Source organism: Poecile atricapillus, chromosome 3 (genome assembly GCF_030490865.1).
Source record: "Poecile atricapillus isolate bPoeAtr1 chromosome 3, bPoeAtr1.hap1, whole genome shotgun sequence".
NCBI classification, from domain to species: domain Eukaryota; kingdom Metazoa; phylum Chordata; class Aves; order Passeriformes; family Paridae; genus Poecile; species Poecile atricapillus.
The window spans coordinates 29,568,894-29,589,563 of NC_081251.1; the positions used below are offsets into that span (position 1 = coordinate 29,568,894).

General features: G+C 36.9%; 1 protein-coding gene across 1 annotated transcript in view; it reads right to left on the reverse strand.

Moving 5' to 3' along the window:
* The window catches only part of COL9A1 (collagen type IX alpha 1 chain), a 62,309-nt gene that overhangs the window by 12,963 nt on the left and 28,676 nt on the right, over positions 1-20,670 (reverse strand). Inside the window, exons 18-30 of the mRNA XM_058834725.1 lie at positions 20,577-20,630; positions 19,314-19,367; positions 16,955-17,008; positions 15,538-15,591; positions 14,835-14,888; positions 14,609-14,662; positions 14,449-14,502; positions 14,182-14,235; positions 12,999-13,043; positions 12,139-12,192; positions 11,989-12,042; positions 3,494-3,547; positions 2,667-2,738 (exon numbers count right to left, since the gene is read on the reverse strand). Coding sequence (XP_058690708.1) covers positions 2,667-2,738; positions 3,494-3,547; positions 11,989-12,042; positions 12,139-12,192; positions 12,999-13,043; positions 14,182-14,235; positions 14,449-14,502; positions 14,609-14,662; positions 14,835-14,888; positions 15,538-15,591; positions 16,955-17,008; positions 19,314-19,367; positions 20,577-20,630 — 711 coding nt within the window. The remainder of the gene's footprint in view (positions 1-2,666; positions 2,739-3,493; positions 3,548-11,988; positions 12,043-12,138; positions 12,193-12,998; positions 13,044-14,181; positions 14,236-14,448; positions 14,503-14,608; positions 14,663-14,834; positions 14,889-15,537; positions 15,592-16,954; positions 17,009-19,313; positions 19,368-20,576; positions 20,631-20,670) is intronic.

Below are 20,670 nucleotides of genomic sequence, written 5' to 3' on the forward strand. Positions count from 1 at the left end.
AAATTATGAAAATACTCAGTTTTCTTGACATACTGCCTATCTATTTTGCAAAAATCCCTCTCAAATTATACTCAAGAACTATTTGCAAAACTGCCTGTCAGCATGGTCCAAAACTGTACCAGGGGCTACTTCCACTACTTAGCAGTACAAAGGATCACGTTGCAGTGCCAAGGCCTGGAACTTAGCTTGGTGCTGTTTAAGTGACTAAAACAGACAGAACCTAAGTGTATGAAACCAATCCAAAATATGTGGATCAGAAACAGCCTAAGTGGTGAGTGTTGGGGTTTGGCCATTATCCGTGTTGTGTGGGCATAACTAGCCGGTAAGATCCACTGAAGCACAAGCCATTGCTCTTACATTGCCTTGCACTGCTCTCTCTGCTAGACCATGTCAGGTGTGCGCCTGAAGCACACAGCTCCTCTCCCAGACTACTGCCAGTCTGGTGCAGGCTCCAAAGGGGGCAAAGACCTAGGCTGTGACCTCCTTTTCCAACCTGAAAACCCACCCAGGAACAAGGTGACGTGGTGAGGATTGGTCCATAAGGGCTTGGAAACAGGAATGCTGACCCAGCAGTTAGCATGTGATTTTACACTTGTAATATTCAGTCACTATTATATCCATTGAATTTTGTCAGCTCTCACTTTTACATATTACTTCAGTAAAAATAATTCTGGTTATAACTTTGGTGGTGATTTATTCCTTAAGTGGTCATCACCTGCATGTAGACAAGATGCCAACAGATAGTTCAAAATATTTAACAGATTTGGGATCAAGAATGACTATTGATGTATCAAATTCATGAGTTCTACTGGCTCCTGGATGCTATTTACATCAACTTGTATCGTGCAGATACAGCTACACAACAGAACTTTATAGGATCCCTGTGGACAAAACCATGAAGTTTTGAAATCAGAAAGGGAAAAAAGGTTACTTCAGCCTAGAACTTATTCCTAGAAGGGGTTGACCCAAAGACTAAAACTAGTTAACAGACTACAGAGACACCTATTTCCAACCTGGCAAGGTTGTTTGTGTAAGACTGATGCAGTTGCAAAAGCATCAAAAAAGGGGAGAGGAAGGAAAGAGTGACACAATGCTCTCCAGGCTTGTGACTTGGAAGAGATACTGCAGGTCAGTGCTGCTGGCAAGGCTGCAGCCATGCTAAGCCTGGCCCAGAAAATTCACTCCAACCTCCATGCAACTGGAAAATAAAATATGAATCAAGGATACAAGAGGAGAGCTAAAAAGCAATCACAGAATGAAATAATTCCTAGCATAGCACTTTGGACTTTAAGGTATTTGCACAGAGCATTAAACTGACCTCAGGTTTTTAAAATAGATCCAGGCATCAATTACTGTCATCTGCCAGTTAAATACTCAGAAACCTCCTGGCCGTAAACTGAATCACTCTGGTTTTGTTTACAGCATCTACATTCTACTTTTTATCCTAGAGATCCAGACCATTTATATGGCAAATGAGGAAAATCAAACACCTTTGGAGGGAGGTTGTCAGCACTGCAACAAATGTTAGATATTTTCCTTCTGCCTTTACTTCCTCAATACCTGCAATCTCCCTCTAGAGAAGTCTAAAATATAAATCATTACCAATCTAATAAAACAAGACTGCTTTATGTCAATGCTTACATTTGACTAGAAACTTGTGTCCTGATCTCAGCATTAAAAGAAAACCGAACAAACGTGAAAAAAAAATACCTCAACAACATCAAAGATTCAGAAGATTGCTTTTAAGTATCTGAATAGCTTTTTTAAAAAGCTGCCAAAAACAACAGCAAACCCTATCCAGAAACCTATGATGTACACTGGGAGCACACCAAGGGCAGGATTCCTCTGTTCAGCTAAGACATTCTACAGCAGTTATACCCATGTCTGACTAACAGTCCAGCTGGTTGTCAGGAGGATGTAAGAGGCACTTCACAAGTGTAACTCATTTAATTCTCATGTAGACATGCCTCAAGTAAGGAAGACACAGTAGAGGACTTAATATTTTTATATCAAGTATGTCAGGAGTTTGACAAGTGAATTCCATCCTTTGCAGTCTTCTGTAGCCAAGGGAAGATAAGAAACATCTCCAGATTTATACACCGTCTTCACTAACATTTATAGAACAAAGCAATATATATTCTGCAGGTATGTGAAGTCCCTGGGGCTCAATCCTTTCCTGTCAACAAAATACTAGAAGTATGTATATCCTGTAATTCTGCATGCATCCATAGGCATTTCAATAGCTGCATTATCATGTGCATTTCCATAGCAGGTCCCAAGACATGTCTGACAGGCATCACTACTACTGTAGGTGAGGGCTGAAGTTGCAAAGCTCTTTAGTGACCACAGACCCTGACTAACCATCTCATATCTAGCTGTATTTGCAGTACGATTTAGTTCTTTAAATAATTCAGACTTAAAAAACCAAAAGAATATTTACACCACTAATCATATTTCTGTCCCTGAAGTGACACTGTCAAGACTCTTCCTGTACATGTTTATGAGCTATAAGTAGTTAACAGGCACAAAGAGCACTTTCAAGCAGTTAAAATATCTACATACAAAACAAGAAAACAGACATTAATTAGTGGAAAAAATTGAAAACAGTCGTCAACTTGTTGTGTTTGCGCCTGACATCAAACTGCATGTACAAGTGCATTGCTTACCCGGTCACCTTTACCACCAGGAAGGCCTGGAGGACCAGGCAGTCCAGGAAGTCCAATATTACCCTGGGGACCCTGTGAAAATAAGTCAAGGATGTAAACTTAGCCAGTCTTGTTTAGAATGAATAGCTAAGGGTCATTCCCTGAAGCAGATGGGGTAGAACCTTACTCCCAGAACAGACTTAGCTTGATGAAAGAGGGTTATCTGATGCAAATTGGGCTGATCCAAAGTATAGCACTTTGAACAGAATCTTGTTATGAATTTATTGCTGACAGTCACAGCAGAAATTACTTACAGAGTATTCTACCTTCCAGTCCCTCAACAACAGACTGGTTCTCTGAAAAATACTTCCCAAGATCTTGCACTCTGTGATTTGCACATTCCTCTGTAACAGTAAGCTCTTTCAGCCAAGACCTCCCCAGCTATGCTTCTAACTGATTCTGTGTAAATACTGCTGGAGCTCCGGTAAAAGCTGGCATTCATACTGTGCTCCATTCATTAGCTTCACGTAGCTGTTAGCAGAAAGCCAGTCTCACACTGCTCCTGTTCCCAGGAGCCCACACAGGAGTGTGCAACTCAGCTTTGCATGTCATAGGATTTACGGGTTTATCGAGTAGAAGAAAAAGTCACACATACCTCCATGTCATTTAAAACAGTATTTTCTAATATTAGCACAGTCACAGAAGACTGAAAAAGAAACCTGAACCACCACTCATTTCAATGTTATTTTCAGTTCCCTGCATGGATAAATGGATAAGTATAGTTCCAGACGATACTATAGCTCCTTGAAAGTAAGCATGAGCATTGAATATGGAAATAAACTGCTTACCAACTTCCCTGGTAAACCTGGAGGACCTGCAGGACCTGTCTCCCCTCTGCTACCCTAGAAGCAGAAATAGAGGGACAACATTATTTCCTGGAATTCTTCCTGTGATCTGGAAATAATGTTTATTTTTTTTTTCTTAATGTTAAGTGATTGACACTACTTAGCCATTGGGTTTAATTGAAACTTCTTTTTCATAGTGCAAAAATTCCATATGCATTAAAACCAGTGATACTTTCTGAGTAAACATTTTTAGTTAACAATGGCATATAACCTGTATTTAGCATTAAAAGATTCAAGTAAATAATTTTGGTGAGCGACTAAGCAAAATGAAGTTCCCTTCATGGGATCACACCTGAGAGTTACTTGTCACAAACATATTCACTTCCCTATGACAACCCTGGCAGGTTAACTTTAGGCTTTTACTTAGTTTCTTCACCTGAGCTCCTATCTGATCACATATTTAAAGCACCTAATCCCAACACACAAATGTGAAAAGTGAATGCAGAAATAATACTTAATAAACTTGTTCAGGTTTAAAAAAAGTCTAGAGTATTATAGGGAAGGGTAGCTTTTAAAAATCACCATTTATAATAGTGATAAGCATAAATACACCTTTTTATCTTCACTTCAGACATGTTTATCCATTCAGATCATCACATTAACATTAGTGTTACAATTTTATTTCTTAATGCAGCCATTTGAAAACATATTCTGGGTGAATCTGACATTGAGCCAAACTTGCAAAGATTTGAATTTTTGAACTAAAGTACCTTCTCAAAAAGATTTTCTCTTATGATTAAACTTTTCAGAACAGCTCAATAAGTTTTATAGCTTTAGTCTCACAGGTAAAGACATATCCCTGCAGAGATAAATTCAAACTATGTCCCAACACAAGCCTAGGTCTCACTTTAGAAACTCTTCTTAAATTCACTGGGAGGCTATTTAAGTGCTATTTGCAACAAAGGAAATAAATAACATTTAATATCATAAAATGCCAATAATTGAAGTTATTAGTTCTGAGAGTTAATAAACTATTATACAATAACAGAACATCTTAGATAAAAGTAGATCTTAGCATTCTAGAGTTGTATGCAATGGATAATTTTAAATACAGGATTTTTTTTCATAACAAGAACAATATTGTGAAACGTTGTGGCATAGTAAATAAAAGGAGATGGCAGACATGGCCTTTTATACTAGGTCATAAATGCAATGACAGCACCTCACACAAGCTTAGGAAAGCCAACTTTACAATTCAAGAAATAATTAGGTATCCTGGAGAGATCACAGAACCAAACATAACCAGATTTTTCAATTAATTTCCCTCAAAATATCCTATGGTGTTAAAATACCTATTACTTTAAAGCACTTTGCATAATTTTTAGAACCTTTTTTATGTTGGAAAGAAAAAAAATAAAGGAAAAATGTCCTCTAAATGACCTTCATCTTACAACCCAGAAAATGCATTAAAATTTTGTTTAATCACAAAATTCTGAACTACATCTCTAACCTGGAATACTGCTACATTTCCGATGAAGGAAAGACAAAGACTAAAATTATGATCACCATTAGAAATTTGTTTTCTCATGTCATTTTCATAACAGTCACTGCTATACAGAGATGAAACAAAAGCAGTACTTCAGAGAGTAACTTCAGAGAGTTAAAATGTTATAATAAACCTCTTAAGCACATCAAAATTTCTGCTGGTCATACAAAATTCAAGAAAAAAACTTCCATTTTATTTCAAATGCAGAAAAAGATCTTTTTTCAGATGCATACTACAGGCACTTTGTCAAACACAATGCTTTTCCAAGGAGACAAAGAAGGAGGTTAGTTTACAGAAGACCAGAACATAAATGCATAGTATTTCCTGTAAACATTGACATTATGTCTGTAAGGACAGATAATCTCAAACTATAGGCCACCACTGCAAGATCTGCAGTGGTGTTTTAGAAAGTGAGAGAGGAACTGGAGCCCAAAGAATGAGGAATCCCATCCCTGGCATAACTAGAAAGACTGTAATGCTTCCACCAAGTTATACCAGACTGAAGTGACCCTAGGATAGGCTATACAGTAAGCTGCTTACTCTGAAGAAAAAAAAGCATCTTGAAATGTCCTCATGTAAACATTTAAAATACAATTTAAGTCATGTCCTAGAAGCACCTACATTTTCCCCACAGCCTATAGGAGACTTTCTGTAATAGCTGGTCCAGGTGCTGACATCTGTTCTTGATCAGATGAAATGTTTCTCTGTGCTGTAAGTCACTACGGGCAGTAATTAGAGCAGAAAGCCGTGTGGCCACGTCCCCAGCCTACCTTTCTTACACAGCAGCCCTCTGTAACAGTGCATAGCTTCAGGCCAGCCACCAACCAACAGGCATGCTGCACTGGCTTTAACAAAAAGACTGCCAGAATCTGTATGGTTTTATGCACTTCTGACACTTCAGAATCCGTACGTTTCCTAGAGGTGAAGCTCTTAAGGAGGGAAAGCAGCCACTCTAGTTGTAGTGGCCTGAGACAGACCAGCTTGCATCCATGCTGGCAAACATTCCGTGCTTCTAGGGAAAGGCACATGAAAAATGGTAAGTGTGAAATGGTAGCACAGCACTGCAAGTCTGAACACCACCAGGATGCAGCCCTTCCACAGCTTCTGTGCTACGCTGTGGTTACCAGAAAAATCTGTGAAAATCAATGCCTGAACCACTGAATATGTTTAATGTCTTTCTAACAGATCTATTATATTCAGCCTTTTAATGTAATATACATAAGATTACAGGATTTACAATTGACCTTCCTTTAGGTTGTCCGGAATAGTTTCCGTCTTCACTGAAATTTTGAAGACTTGATCCTTTTGTAGAATTCTCACAAACAAACAGTTTCAGAATGAATTCGCATGCTAAGAGAGTTTTCACTGGCTTACTGATTTTCTGTTCACCAATTGAGTGGAACAGTAATAAGAATGAGAATATAACCCATGTAATTTTCATCCCACTTAGTTGCCCAGATAATTGAAACACTAATTAGAACCACTTGAGAGGTAATACACATCGTATACTGTATTAACCCTTTATTACTTTAACAATTGTTATTAATTTTAAATAATTTGTTATATATTATTAAATATATGTCATAGGACTTCCATAGAGAATTAAATCTGTGTGGAATAAAGAAGAATAAACAAAGTACATTTTGGATTTTTTAAAACTTCATATTCAAAGTTTTTTGCAAAAAACCTGTTTATCAACTATATACTTATGAGACTTAAACTTACCAAATTTTTGCCATGCAAAATCTCAGAGGAAATATTCATTTAAGTTCAAGGATTTAGCCACAGAAGCATCAACAGGACTTTTTGACCCTCAATACAGTACTGAAAAGCATCCAAGTATGTAAAATAATATTTAATGGAAGAGTAAAAACTTATATATTCACAAGTAACTTCCTCTGAGGTTTTAAATGTAACTTTGCCAGAGTAATAATTAGATTGTACTGCCCAGGAAAATGGTAAGAGGTAGATGTAGCATGAAATGTTTCCTCCTATTATCTGTGCCATGCTTTGGGCAGAGGCAACAACGCACTAGCTGTTATTCTCTTTGCAGGTGACACTGTGGCCAAGTTTAGAGGGCAGAGACCTTTCATTCTGTGTCTGCAGTCTTAGCTGAAGTCCAGGACAGCTTTGGTACACTAGCTCCTTACCAAATCCAGTTTTCACCCAGGCCACTGTCTACACTGCTTAGGAGAAGCCAACATTGTGATATCTGCTGACATCCAGAAGTCTACCAAGCCCAAAAGTCAAAGAAAGTTGGTGGTGGTGGAGGGGTAAACAAAGAGGTATCAGACAAAAATCTGGCCATGAAGACAGGGGTGGATGCTAGGAGAAGTGAAGAGGCTTGGAGCTTATAAAGTTTGACTGGGATATGAAGTCTGCAAGCATGACTGAAAAAGTGCTACCTTGTACAAGCCATGCTGCACAATTGGGCAGGGTCCAAAAGTTCTGTCACATTCATCTAGAGGCTTAGGTTTACTGTATAAAAAGTACCTTCCAAGATGGAAATACATTTTGTCCTTTTGACTCTGCTATGAACACTCTAATGCTGACTAACTCCTTTAGCTCTGCCTTGAATGTAAACTATGACACCACTTGTGGAACATGTCTGAAATTATATATATATAACTATAAAATATATATATATATAAATTATATATAAAATAACATGTCCACTAATTTCTAAACATATCATATAAATTGAGACAAGGACATTTCATCCTACCATCATCAACTACAGAAAGTGACACAGTATTCCAGTTGCAGTCATGTCAAAGGAATATGATAGAAAAGCCACACTCTTGTTACCATAAGTAGTTTAACTAGTAACTAAAGTTACACTTCAGCATAGGCAGGACAGAAATAGCTTTAAAGACCAGTAAATTATTTAGCTGAAAGTAACTTAAGAAGCTGGAAACAGCATTCTCCTCTAACTTTAGATTGTGTGACATTTGAGTACTAAATCCAAGGTACTCTCTGGGTTTCCCATTTGTAGTGAGACAAAGGCACTTCCAGAAAGGAAGTCATCCCAACTGACCAGGGACCCTCAGAAGTCTCTCAGAGGGGAAGTGGCATCAAATCTGAGGCAGCTGGATATTTAGTCTGTGTTGCTAATGTTGGGAAAACATGTATTACTTCCTAATTGCAGAGCAACATATGCAACTGCTGGCCTGCATATGCATTAAGTGTGCTCGATTTGCTTGACATGTATTGAACTTTAAGTGACTACACTATCACAAGCTCTCTGCAAAACCACAGGGTGCAATACAGACTCTCAAAATGTTAGCGATTTATAGGTTAAATAGTTGAAGAAAAGCAAGGGATGAAAAAGCAGAGGCAGAGGTCGGTATTTTTTGCAGAAACTAAATTAGATTACTAAATCTCAGAAAATATGAAAGAAAATGGTTAAGCAGCTTAAGGAGCATGACTAAGTTCCACTGATTAGGAATGACACTCCCACATTTGAGAATTCCTTCCTTTGGCCCACCTGCCATGATGACTGACTTAGAAAGGTTTAAATCACAAATGAGTTTGGTAATTACTTGGATTGGTTAGAACAATGTGAAGCAAACAAGGCTAACCAACAGAACAATTAGAGTGGGGTGGAGAATGTGTTTCATTTAGAAATAAAAGGCAACATTTCCATGTTGCTCCATTTGTTTTTCCAGTTTACTGAACACGCAAATAGCAAAAGAGGGGTTTTCCCCCTACCCATTCAGATGCCAGTTTAAGATTTTTTAAGGAAAAGCAATAATAGACTAAAATTATACCTTTTAAAGCAAGTTTCTCCTAGGGATATTTGTCAGACGTGAGGAAAAAGAATCTCCTAATAAACGAGTTTGCTGTGAGTTTTTAGCTAGAGCTAGTAATCTTGTTTTCAAATATTTTGTATCTTCCCTGTGAAACTTTAAACGTTTACAGACTCATGAAAGGCCAAAACATGAATCTGCTGTTTAGTAACAATATCTTCCCAACTACATTCTGACAGTTGTTTAACAATAGAATACACTGAAATAACATGGTTTATAACAGAGGACTCAACAACTTTTTTGGCAAACAGCATAAAAGTATTATTTCTCCCACAGAGCCACTGATGATAGTGCTGTCTTGTGTAACTTTTCAAAAAACTACACAGTAGGTAAAGTGAAAAATTTCTCTCAAAAAATATCTTGTGCAAGTAGATAAAGCTGAAAAGCCCTGTGATTTTTAAAAGTAACACAAATGTAGGCATGTAGGTTTTCCCTGATGCAAATACCAGCCTGCTGGCCATACCATATTAGCAGAGCCAGCCTTGTTATCTCCCCCCACAGACCCAAATGTCCTTTCCTCTGGAATTCTGGTCCTCCCGGAGCCACCAGCTGTGTTGTCTCACCCAGTTGTAACGCAAAGAACAGGGTTAAGTGAAATAGGGGAGTAAACGATTTTATGTGGTTGTTGCTGTGCATCCAATATATATGGGGACTGAAATTCCCCATATCCTGCAAAATATCAAGGTTTTTTCGTTCTCCAAGAAATAAACCCAACCCCCCCTGACTTCTACCTGAGTCTTCTATAGCAAGAATAGAATGGAACAAATGGGTAAAGGAGAAAGAAAGAACTGAAGTAAGTTATTAAGTGAATAATTCAAAATAAGAATAAATTGGCCAAGAAAAATACCATAAGCAGAAATTCCTCAGGCTTTGAAAGTGCTTCTTTATGAAACTTTGGTCTAAAGAAAGCAGGTGTTAAAGCTGTGAGAAAATTTCAGACTAAGAAAGAAAAAAAAATTCTCTTTAGAACAATTATAATTGAATTATAATTCCTTTCTCAACTTATTGCCAAATTGTCTAGTTTAAGAAGTTTGAAAATCATGCTATGTGGAATTATTTAACCAGCAGATTATTTTTTCCCTAGAAATGGAAGGACAGAATCCTAAAACCTGAAGTTCAAAAGTAGGCTACATATATATGCCGTAAAAGAAAGAGAAAACATTCTTTATTCTGCTCTGGAAATAAATATTGACTCAGCTTAGACCAAAGCTCTCTGAAGTTCAACGGTTCAACACTGTGTCCTTCCTAAACAAAAAAACCCTCATCATCCCCCTTTTTTGTGTAGATAAAAAAATGTTCCTGAAAAAAAAAAATAGAAAGTTATCCCAGTCATATGCTGCCTGTAGTCTCAAGCTGAGAAAAGCCAACATAGTTATTATCCAAGGCTCTTTATAGCTTATAAGGGAACTGCAGATGAGAAGTAGCTTACTGTTTGATGTACCACATACAAACTTACTTCATAATAATTTCTTTCCATTCTCCACATTGTATTAAGCAAAAGTTTTCTTTCTATGCTTTGATTCTAATGTTTCCATGTTTTCCAAAATGAGTGCACTTTGTAAACACAGAGAAAATAAAGGCAAGGAATCCAGATGTCTTTCTGGTTTCTAGAGTGATAAAAGGAAAAATCACTGTATTTAATCTGTTCTAAGTATTTCTGTCCATCGACAGGGTTACTAATAATTAACCTTGTGTGTCAACCCCTATTCTACGGATTGCTGATTTTGTAAATTCATGTTCACATTGAAAGGATTAAAAGAATAGTTCAGCAGATTACAGTGCATTATCAGAGTGGGCAATTACTTTGGTCTGATTCAATTATAATTCGTGTTCCTGTCACAAATGTACAGTATCTGCCTAAGAACAGGGTTGAAAACCTTTTCGAGTGTATCCAATGCTTTTAAATACAAAGAACAAAAATAAAGACAAAAACAAAAACTTGTTTGCAAGTTGGGTTTTTGGGAAGCTGAAGATACCTCTATTCCATCCTAGTAAATGCTCTTATAAACCCCTTTTTGTATCATCCTTAGGCAGCTGTGGATGCAGCAGCAATGCAAAGACTCCAAAATAAATGTGATCTCATGAATTAATACATCTAGCACCTGATATCATAAACCACAGGAAAAAAGCAAAAGAAAATGGAATTTGTTACTTGGCTGACTGCTTAGGAGCTAATTCTGAGAAGATATTCCTGACCCTTAAAAATCTAACACACAGAGTACCTCACTAAACCTTGTATGAGAATAACCCTACAACTCCATGAGCAAAATTTTTGTCATTGTATTATAGCAGAGGTTTGGAAAATTCTGGGAAATCATCCCCAGGGCATCAGTGGCAAGAGGGAAGCCTGAAAAACCAATTGCTTACAGAGCCTGAAGCCTGGTTAATGTCATCAGAGTAAATATTTGTACATGGAAAATTTTCTTCAAATCACTGATTCTCTCATGCCTCTCCATCCAGAAGGATTAACAGCAAAGGGAAATTAGATCAGCCTTATGCAGCTTCAAACCATGTCAGATCCCCTCTAGAGAGAATCAGAAAGCAGTACCCAACACCCTCCAGAATCCAGCTGTCCTTTTTCTTCAAAACTGAGCCTTAACAAAAACCATCAGTTCACTTTTCTTAGCAGATTTCTTTCCTGCAGCAAGCTACCTGCCCTGCAGAAATTTTTCCAGTCTTCCAAATCCTTCTAGTGTTAAGGAAAATCTCCAGGGAAAGAAATTACAACAGCAGCATTTCCAATGAAAGATAAATCCTATTCTTCACATCACTAAATCTATGGTAATAATACGGTTGGCAAACCAGACTGTTACAGCAGGAGGAGTGTGGTTCCAGCTTTTTCTCACAAACCACACTTAGTCCCTCCATTTTGGCTTTTACTCAGCATAATCAAATACAAAGGCAAGAAGAATATAAACAAAGGTAAAAAAATTAACTTTCCACCAAAGCCAAAACAAATCATAGGACATTTCTGGACTATATTTCTCTGTGCCGATGCACATCCTCTTGGTACAGAAGGTACTTACCTGAAAAATTATAACTTATGATAAATAAAAATTTTACCTTGTGGCTAGCTTCAGCAACCCTATCTTGAGACACTGCAATTTTACATATATTAAATTAGAAATTTATTCCATACTTACTGGTGGTCCCCGGGGTCCTGTTGGACCTGCTTCTCCCTCTGGGCCTTGTTGACCCTGTTTTGGGGAACAAATTTGAAATGCAACAAATATGAAAAGTGATTTTTTTTTACACATTTTTCTAGATCTTTTGTATAAGATTAATGGTTTTACCTGTTTACCAGGATTTCCCATTAACCCTGGCACCCCAGGAGGACCTCTACTACCCTATTGGACAGAAGATGAAAAACATTATCCAAGCCAAAGGTTTGCTCTTCCATTGTAGAATAAAAAAATAAGGAAAGCAATAAGGTCTAAATATAATCAGCCTGTGTTACTTTTTGAACCTCTGCTTTATTTTTGGTGTTCTTTTAACACTAACCAAACCTTTCTATCTAATTTTTCAAAAGTCTGATTTCAGTTCCTTTGCTGTTTATGTGCTGACAAATCCCAAGCAGATTTGATTGCTGCTTTCAAATCACAGAAGGCAATATCATGCCATGTAATTTCAGACAAAAAACATGTCTCAGTCTAGTTTTCCTTTTCAATTACTTACAGCTAAACTCAAACATCATTGTCTGAAACATTCCACAGTCTCAATCTCACAACATTTTTTTTAACTAAATTGGAATTGATGTTGCAATTTGGTGCTACCTAAATAGAGAAAATAACCTCTGTGATTGAATCAGCTCGAGGTGGCTATAAATACTATTCTTACTACAAGATCATCCATTTCAAGATGTAGTGAGGTAGGCATGTCAAAAGCTTCCTCTAGCAATGATTTCCACAAATTTAAAAGGAAATGGCCATTTTTAGGTATTATTTAATACCTAGAATGATGAAAACCATGTCATGTAGCACAAGAATCATGAAAATCCACAGGCCAAAGCTGATTAAAAACTATATTTATTCCTTCAGCCTAAGATTTGTCTCTTCACACAAGAGAAAGTTAGTACAATTTCATTGAATACTTTATATACTGTAGCACTTTATTTGTGCTTTAGATAAGAAAGACAATACTCAAGATGTTTTACCTTTGGGCCAGGAATGCCTTTCATACCTGGAGAGCCTGGGAAACCCTGAAAGAAGAAGATTAACATTTATTTGATGTTAAGAGAATTGGAAAAGATGTTTTTTTAAAAAAATAAAAAAAAACCCCAACACTTTCTCATGCATGAGTAGTTCTAATCCTTTTACTTGATATTGAAGCCCTTTTATTCAATAGGAATTTAATAAAATTCAATTGTATTCAATTCAATTTTATTCAAGAGCTTAAATTCTTCTGTTTGCAAAGTTACAGACAAGAACTCTTATTCTTACTTCATAAACTGCAGAAGGAGCATGGATAAGTGAGGAATTGTGACTTTTTCTGTCTTAGGTTAGAAATACATGCTTGTCCCTGTATGTTGAGACTGGAGGTGCAGAGTTCAACAGATACCTTTGGACTTTTTCATTCCCTCCTCACTTCTCTGCAACAGCTCATAGCAAGTATGCTTTTACCAAATTGTCTTCCAAGCTTAAGAGTTCACCTACTATTACAGATTTATGTCCAGTTCTGCTTTAAAACATCTCCTTTGCTGTTCCTCAGAGCAACTACTCCTATAGCAAAGTGCTTTAAAGAGGTTTCTATTTAGCTTTTGACAGTTGCTACAGTTTTCAAATTTAGTGTATGAGGGTTACCTCCTGAAAGAGCCCATAAAGCATTAGATTCCCTGTAAGGTCACCACAGGGGATACACTGGAGACCTCCAACCCACCCACAGAAAGCAGCCTGAGCATGATGCATTCCAGATGTTCTGAGCCAGCAGAATACCAAAGGATGATTGTTCATGGAAGGTATGTTAGACTAGCAGCTCAGCTTTTCCTGCTCAGCCTGGGAATAGTTTGGCCCTAATCAATAGAATGAGACTAGCACTAATTGTGGGGTCACACCACAGTATCCACGGCGTCTCAGGCAGGAGAAACACGAGAGGAGTCACATCCTGTCCACAAATGTTTTGTGAGGCCAAGTTCTCCACAATGACATCATAAGGATATCTGGACTTTTGTGCAGTTTTGCATACACAAAGCAGAAATTCCCCTTACATTACACATACTCTCCCCTGGGCCTTTTGCTTAGATTTTCACTGGAATTACTCCAATATCAAAGCCAAATCAACCTATGCACAGCCTTTCTATGATTTGAACTGAGCCTACCTTCCAAAGGTAAAATACTTACTGGCAATCCCTGGAGCCCTGTATCACCTGGAGCTCCAGGTTTCCCTGGTTCACCCTGTAAAACATTTTAAGTTGTAATTTATGCAAATCAAACACGAGGGAGAATTTTATTTCTGGAACACAGAGCTGACATACATTTGGATTTGTAGTACAGTAATGTTAATTCAATTACCCTAATAATGTGCATAAAGCCATGAGTAGCAGACACAAATTAATGAATAAATCTAGGGCACGACCAAAGCTCAGAAATATGTCAATTGTGCCTTACTTTAGCTCCAGGCATTCCAGGGATCCCTTCACGGCCATCAACTCCTGGTAAACCCTTGAAAAAGAAAAATAAATATAATTGTAACTTTGAAAATATTTTGCCCAAGCTCTAATATACAAAGTAACATTGAATGGAACAAATGAAGAAATTAAATACATACAGGCTCTCCTTTAGGCCCAGGGAGGCCGTTTATTCCTCTTGTACCTTGAGGACCCTAAGAATAATAACAATATTTAAAAATTAAGCTAAAGACAATGAAATGACATTAAAAGAATGTCAACACATACTCATTCAGATACACATTATTTTGAGAGTACCAGTTATGCACTGTTTATATGCTATTAATGTTTGCAAGTCAACAAGAGTCAAAATTTGTCTGTGCTCACCCTTTCTCCCTTTGGACCTGCCTCTCCTAGTGGACCTCTCTGCCCTTGATCCCCCTACAGAAGAAAAATATTTTACAAATAAAACCAGAATAAACTTCCTCTTATTTTTTAGCAAAAACTCTCAGAAAATTGACAAGTACAATCCACATTTGGTGAAAGCAGACATCTCCAAGTCACACTATATTTAAAAATGTAGTTGCTTAAAACAGCAGCTGACAGATATATTTTAAAAAATGCTGCTCAGCCCATCACCTGAGATTTCAGGAGTATCTAAGCAAAGTGTGCTGCAGTGTTTTGTTTAGCACAGAGTTACTGGCTATTCCAAGCACAAAATGAAGTATGGAAGCAGAGAGCAGGGAAGAATTTAAGAAAAAAACCAACCATCTAAACACCCCAAACAAATAAAACACACACACATATAATAAAAACCTCCAACAAAAATTGCGCACATCTCCCTGCATGGGTTTTGTTCCAGTCTAATACCTGAAAACTCCAAGCCACCCTAATGCAGAGTAGGATTCAGAAGAGGTAACCATAACATAATAAGTTAAAATGGGTTCATCTACCTCAAATTCTTTAGGAAAATTAAGACAGTACTGACTTGATACCACTGTAATATCATTTATTCACCTGTGAGGAATCAATAGAATTGGATTAATCAGAGGCTTTTTTGAAGTGTGTGGATAACCAGCACTCTACTCACAGGTGCACCAGGAAGACCTTGGGGACCAGGATCACCATCAAGACCACGAGCTCCCTACAAAACAAATAGATAACAGAAGATATTAAAGAGAACTGCTGGAGCAGTAACAACTCATGTGTCCTGCTTTGCTAGCTTCTCTACAAATGAGGGGACTTTATAGCTCCAATTAAAAAAAACCAGAAACATTCAGTTTTCTTCATTCACCTTGGTTTTTAATGCAGAAATAAAAGCAAATATATTTAAATATGAAAAAATATCAGTCAAAACACAACATTCAGCTCATTCTCTAAAAAATCTAGGAAGGAGATAGACCTTTAAATGCTACTTCAAAAAAATCCGTGTCTCTTCTTTACATATACTATATCCTTCACCACATAATAGAATAACATCAAAATATGCAAGTTCAGTGCTGCTATTTTTTTTCACATATGTTTCAAGGAAACAATGCAATCACTGTAAATAAATGTAAATTGAAAGAAAAATACTGTTTTAAAAAAGATTTAGAGAGAACATGGCAATTCTTTTGTCAAAAAGTTGTAGTAAGCATTTCAAGTCGACAAAACATAACAGAAAATGCTGGCAAATACCTCCAAAGAATTATAACATACAAAGGCCAGAAAAGCGAAAAAAATAATAATAGCTTAGCAAACACATCCAAGAGGTCAGGAAGGATTGTTCATGAGAAGATTCATAATCAGGAGAAATTTGATGCTGTCTCTGAGGATAGATGATCACAAAATTCATGTGATATATCTTCTGGAGAAGGAGACAATGGCAGGATTGCTACTTTCTACTCCTTTCAGAAATTTTTGCCATATAGATTTAACAAGATCATGAGGCTAGAAATGTAGCACCCAGGTTTAAAATAACCGACAGAAACACTTAGACAAACAGAAGGAAAATTGTCAGCAAAGTAAGAGCCCATGTAATAATTAATCCCACTGACAGAAATTTAAGACACAGAGATGTGAAAGAAAGAATGGAAAAAAGAACCAACTCTCAATAAAAACTCCTGACAAAAAACTGGGATGATGGAAGTAAAAGGCTTTAGGAAGACACAAATCACAGGAGAGACTACTTAATAAATTTTAGTTTTAATTAAAATGTGCTATAGTTTATAATTGTTATAACTTGCTATCTTTCTAGCTACAGACTTTCATACATGCAAAACTACCATAAATGTAAGGACTGGGGGAAAGGAGTGAAGAGTACATGCCCTTCATCAGTTAGAAGAACTGAGCTATCTTTCTTCCTAACAAGAAGTACACCAGCTATGGAAATACAGCTGGCAGGAGAGAGAAAATCCAGGGGAAATAAAGAAGCAGCTTAAATAAGCTTTTCAAACATTCAGAGGTGTACATTTTTTATTTTTTTTTTAAATGAAGGACATTTTCTAGAAAGAAAGGTTAATACTCACTTTAGTACCTTTGGGTCCCATTATACCAGTTATACCTCTGATACCTAGAATGCCCTGAAACAGAAAAGTATATTCAAATAATATTTAATTCTTTCCATCAGAACAGTCCTAGTTTTCAGACAGAAGACTCAAGAGTTCTACACCCTTTCTTTATGATTATTTTACTATTTTCTTAGTATTAAAGGAGAAATCCAGCTACTGTTATATTAGAATTTTTAATTTATATGGTAATTTTATTTTTACTAATTTTAGAATTTTAAAAATAATAACAAAACAATCAGGCTGTATTATAAAACCAAAAAAATACCATAAGGGCTGAAAAAACTCACAGATTTTTCTTCTTAGTTACCTCAGAGTGGAAGCATTCTCACCTGCAGCTTGTGTGAAAGCAATATGTGATGGCCAAATTTGCAGAAGTACTAAGTTGTCTTAAGTGGGGGATTGGACAGATGAAGGCGATTTTACAGAGCTCCAGAGGCAGATAAAACAGGGCAAGGTTTATGAGAGTACAGGTGCTAAATTTATATGTCCACTAAGAGTCTAAATTGAGTAGACATCCTAATGCAGCAACATGTATCATAACTATCATCACAGATGTCATCACTTTTCTTCAAAATTATCTTGTGGGAAATTAGCTTCACTGCCTTCCTCTTCCCAAGAGACTGACGTTAGCTGAGATGTCTCCTCCCTGCAGAGACCAGACCCTCAGCCATAACATGCTTGTCCTGCAACTGCTTTATTGAAACAGCTGCAGGCACTTCCCCACAGTGTAGGCAAACCCACTCCTTGAGCAGATTCTACATTGGCAGCCTCTACTTGCTCCTCACAAAGTTAGGTGGAATCTTGCACCTAACATTTGAAGCCTTGTCAGCCTGAAAGGTGGGGAAAATGATGATAATGCAACAATCACTACAGCAGCCCCACAAGGGAGATGAACTCAGTTTAATCCTGCTTCTAAGATCATAGGCACACTGTGGTATCCAATACTTTCTATCAAAAGCAACACCTCTTCCAGGGGTGGCTGTCTTATGCAAACCTTGTCAGTGGAATATGTTGGATTGCAGGTGCAGTGGTGGAGGCTGGTAAATTAACCCCTCTCATTTGTTTATGTAAAGAGAATATAAGATAGAGCAGAGCCTTCAGGCTCTCCATCTGCACCTCTAAAGCATTATCTGTACTTTTTACATGGAAAAGCGATGTGACATCGCTTCATGCATATTATGAATCCTAAATATTAATAAAAAAGTTATTTTAGAGTTTGTTTGTATGGTGGCCAATTGGTGATACAGTGAAATGTTACAAGTAGCACATTAAAAAAAAAAAAAAAAGAAACAGAAAGTCAATCTTCAATAGTTTCTTAATTCTGCTGTGTTATTTCACAGTGATTGAAGAACTTTACCAAACTGAGTAAAATGAATTGGTCCCCACAGGCCTTTCAGACAGCAGAAGCTGACTCTTACACAAGTACTTTGTCTGCACCAGGGCCTCAGGGGTACTTTTTCAGGATCAAGCAGAAGGAATGCACCCTTTCCTTTACTTAGTGTGTTCTTTATATTTTCCTAGTTATACAGTGTTTATGTTGTCATATATTTATATGCATAGAGAATTTTGTAATTTAGCATTTAGATGTCATGTGCATTAAGGTAAGCTCCTGGACACCAATGGAATTAAATAAATACTTTTACACCAAAGAAAAAAGCATGAGACCCCATCAAAAAATAAACCATAGAAATTAAAAGTGTTAGGCCTGTTTCTCCTACCTAGAATGACACCTTTATTCTCTTCCCTAGTCCTTTTCAACCATGGTAACCATAAGAGCTCCTCACAAGGGAACAAGCTGAGGAGGTATGTGTCAGAACAAAGCACAGTGAATCTGGACAAGAAAATAACTAGATATGATTGAAGGATACTTCTGTTGCAAGCCAAAAGGCAAAAAAACTTCAGGAAAAAAAAACTCCCGCTCTTCAGTGGTTGCAACTTCATCCTCAAATCTTAGCTAAGTCTGAATTTCACAGCTGATTGTGTTTCAAACACAGTGAAGTCAGTCATCAAAATTATGAAAAGGAAGGTGAAGGGAGAAACTCCAACTACTTTCACAATCTAAGCACAACACAAAATTTAGGACATGAAATAGTTTTTAAAGTTAGCCTTTCCATAGAACTATATGGAGCTTTGTGACAAGCAATAATGTAGGTTTGGGAGGGACTTAAATAATTCTACTTTGATTCATAGACAATATGGCAGAATAAAGAAGAAAGGTGCATGCAATTTTTATAATATCCATTTTCTTACAATAATAAGAGAAAAAGATATGTCATTATGAAGAAAATTAGTAACACTTTAAAAGGAAATACTTTACTGGAGGGCCTTGAGCTCCCACTTCACCACTGGGTCCTTGGTCCCCTTCTTCACCCTGGGAAAGCAAAAGGAGTACATCTATAGCCAATCCATACCATGTATATTGCTCTGTCAATGTATGAGGTGCATTTCCTACTTAATGTTTTCTGTCACCATGTCCTGCTTGAAAGAAACCCAAATGAAATCACACCACTTCCCCAGACAGTTACTCCTTCAGGTTGACATTCCATTCAATTATTACTCAAAAGGATAATTTTAAAGAAACCTCAGTATAGAGAATAATGATATTTTACCCTTAACTCGTCATTCCATTTTTTCTTGACATTAATGTTTTTAGGATTTCATCAGATGTGTAGTGAGAGGGCAAAGAGTAAAAGGTACAAACTACAAGAGGGGAAATTTAGGTTATACAGTTGGAAGAAATTCTTTACTGTGAGGTTAATGAGACACTGGAACAGGTTTCCCAAGGGGGGCTGTGGATGCCCCAACCCTGGCAATGTTCCAGGCCAGGCTGGGTAAGGTATTGAGAAACCTGATCTAGTGAGAGGTGCCCCTGTGTACGGCAAGGGAGGTTGGGACAAAATGATCCGTAAGGACCATTCCAATCTCTTATCATTCCATGATTCTATGATTTCTTGTTCTTCCAGACTAAGAGTGCAAAATTTTTCTCTAATATTTTTTCCTGTGACATTGAAACATGGACCAAGGCAGTGCAAATCTGAAAATTTCTTGCAAATATTTCAGTTTTAAGGAGGTTATATAACAAGTTTAATTCAAATGATATACCTTGAGAGAGTTAACATTTCTGTTTTCAAGATGAATCAAACTTGGCCTCTGTTTATGGATTTATACTGTGTTTTTCCCTCTCAAATATATTTTTTTCTCTCATTCTTCATGTACATACTCATCTGTGCAGCAGAACAGCTAACATGGTAAATTCAGGGAATTATCCTGAATTTAAATACTTCAATTTTTTTCAATTAATAAACTTAGCTTTAATTTTCCTTGTAAATTTTATAATAAATTGAACAAAATAAAAAGCAAGAGGAGTATGACTTGTACATCATAATAAATACGTAGTACAGGTGAATAACGAGATGTGCCTTTGGTTACTCTGGAGCACTGCGATATGTAATATTACTTCATGCATTCTGTTAAAACAATTAATACTTATAATAAAGTATAATAATGTTTTTGAAACAAGGCTAAACTACTATTAGTTGGCTAAAAACAACAACAGTTTTTTCCCCTATTTTTATTTTACCTTATAACCTTGTTTTCCTGGTTCACCAGACTCTCCTTTTGAGCCTTTTTGCCCCTAAAAAAAACCAAATAAATAGAGACTATTCAAACTTAAA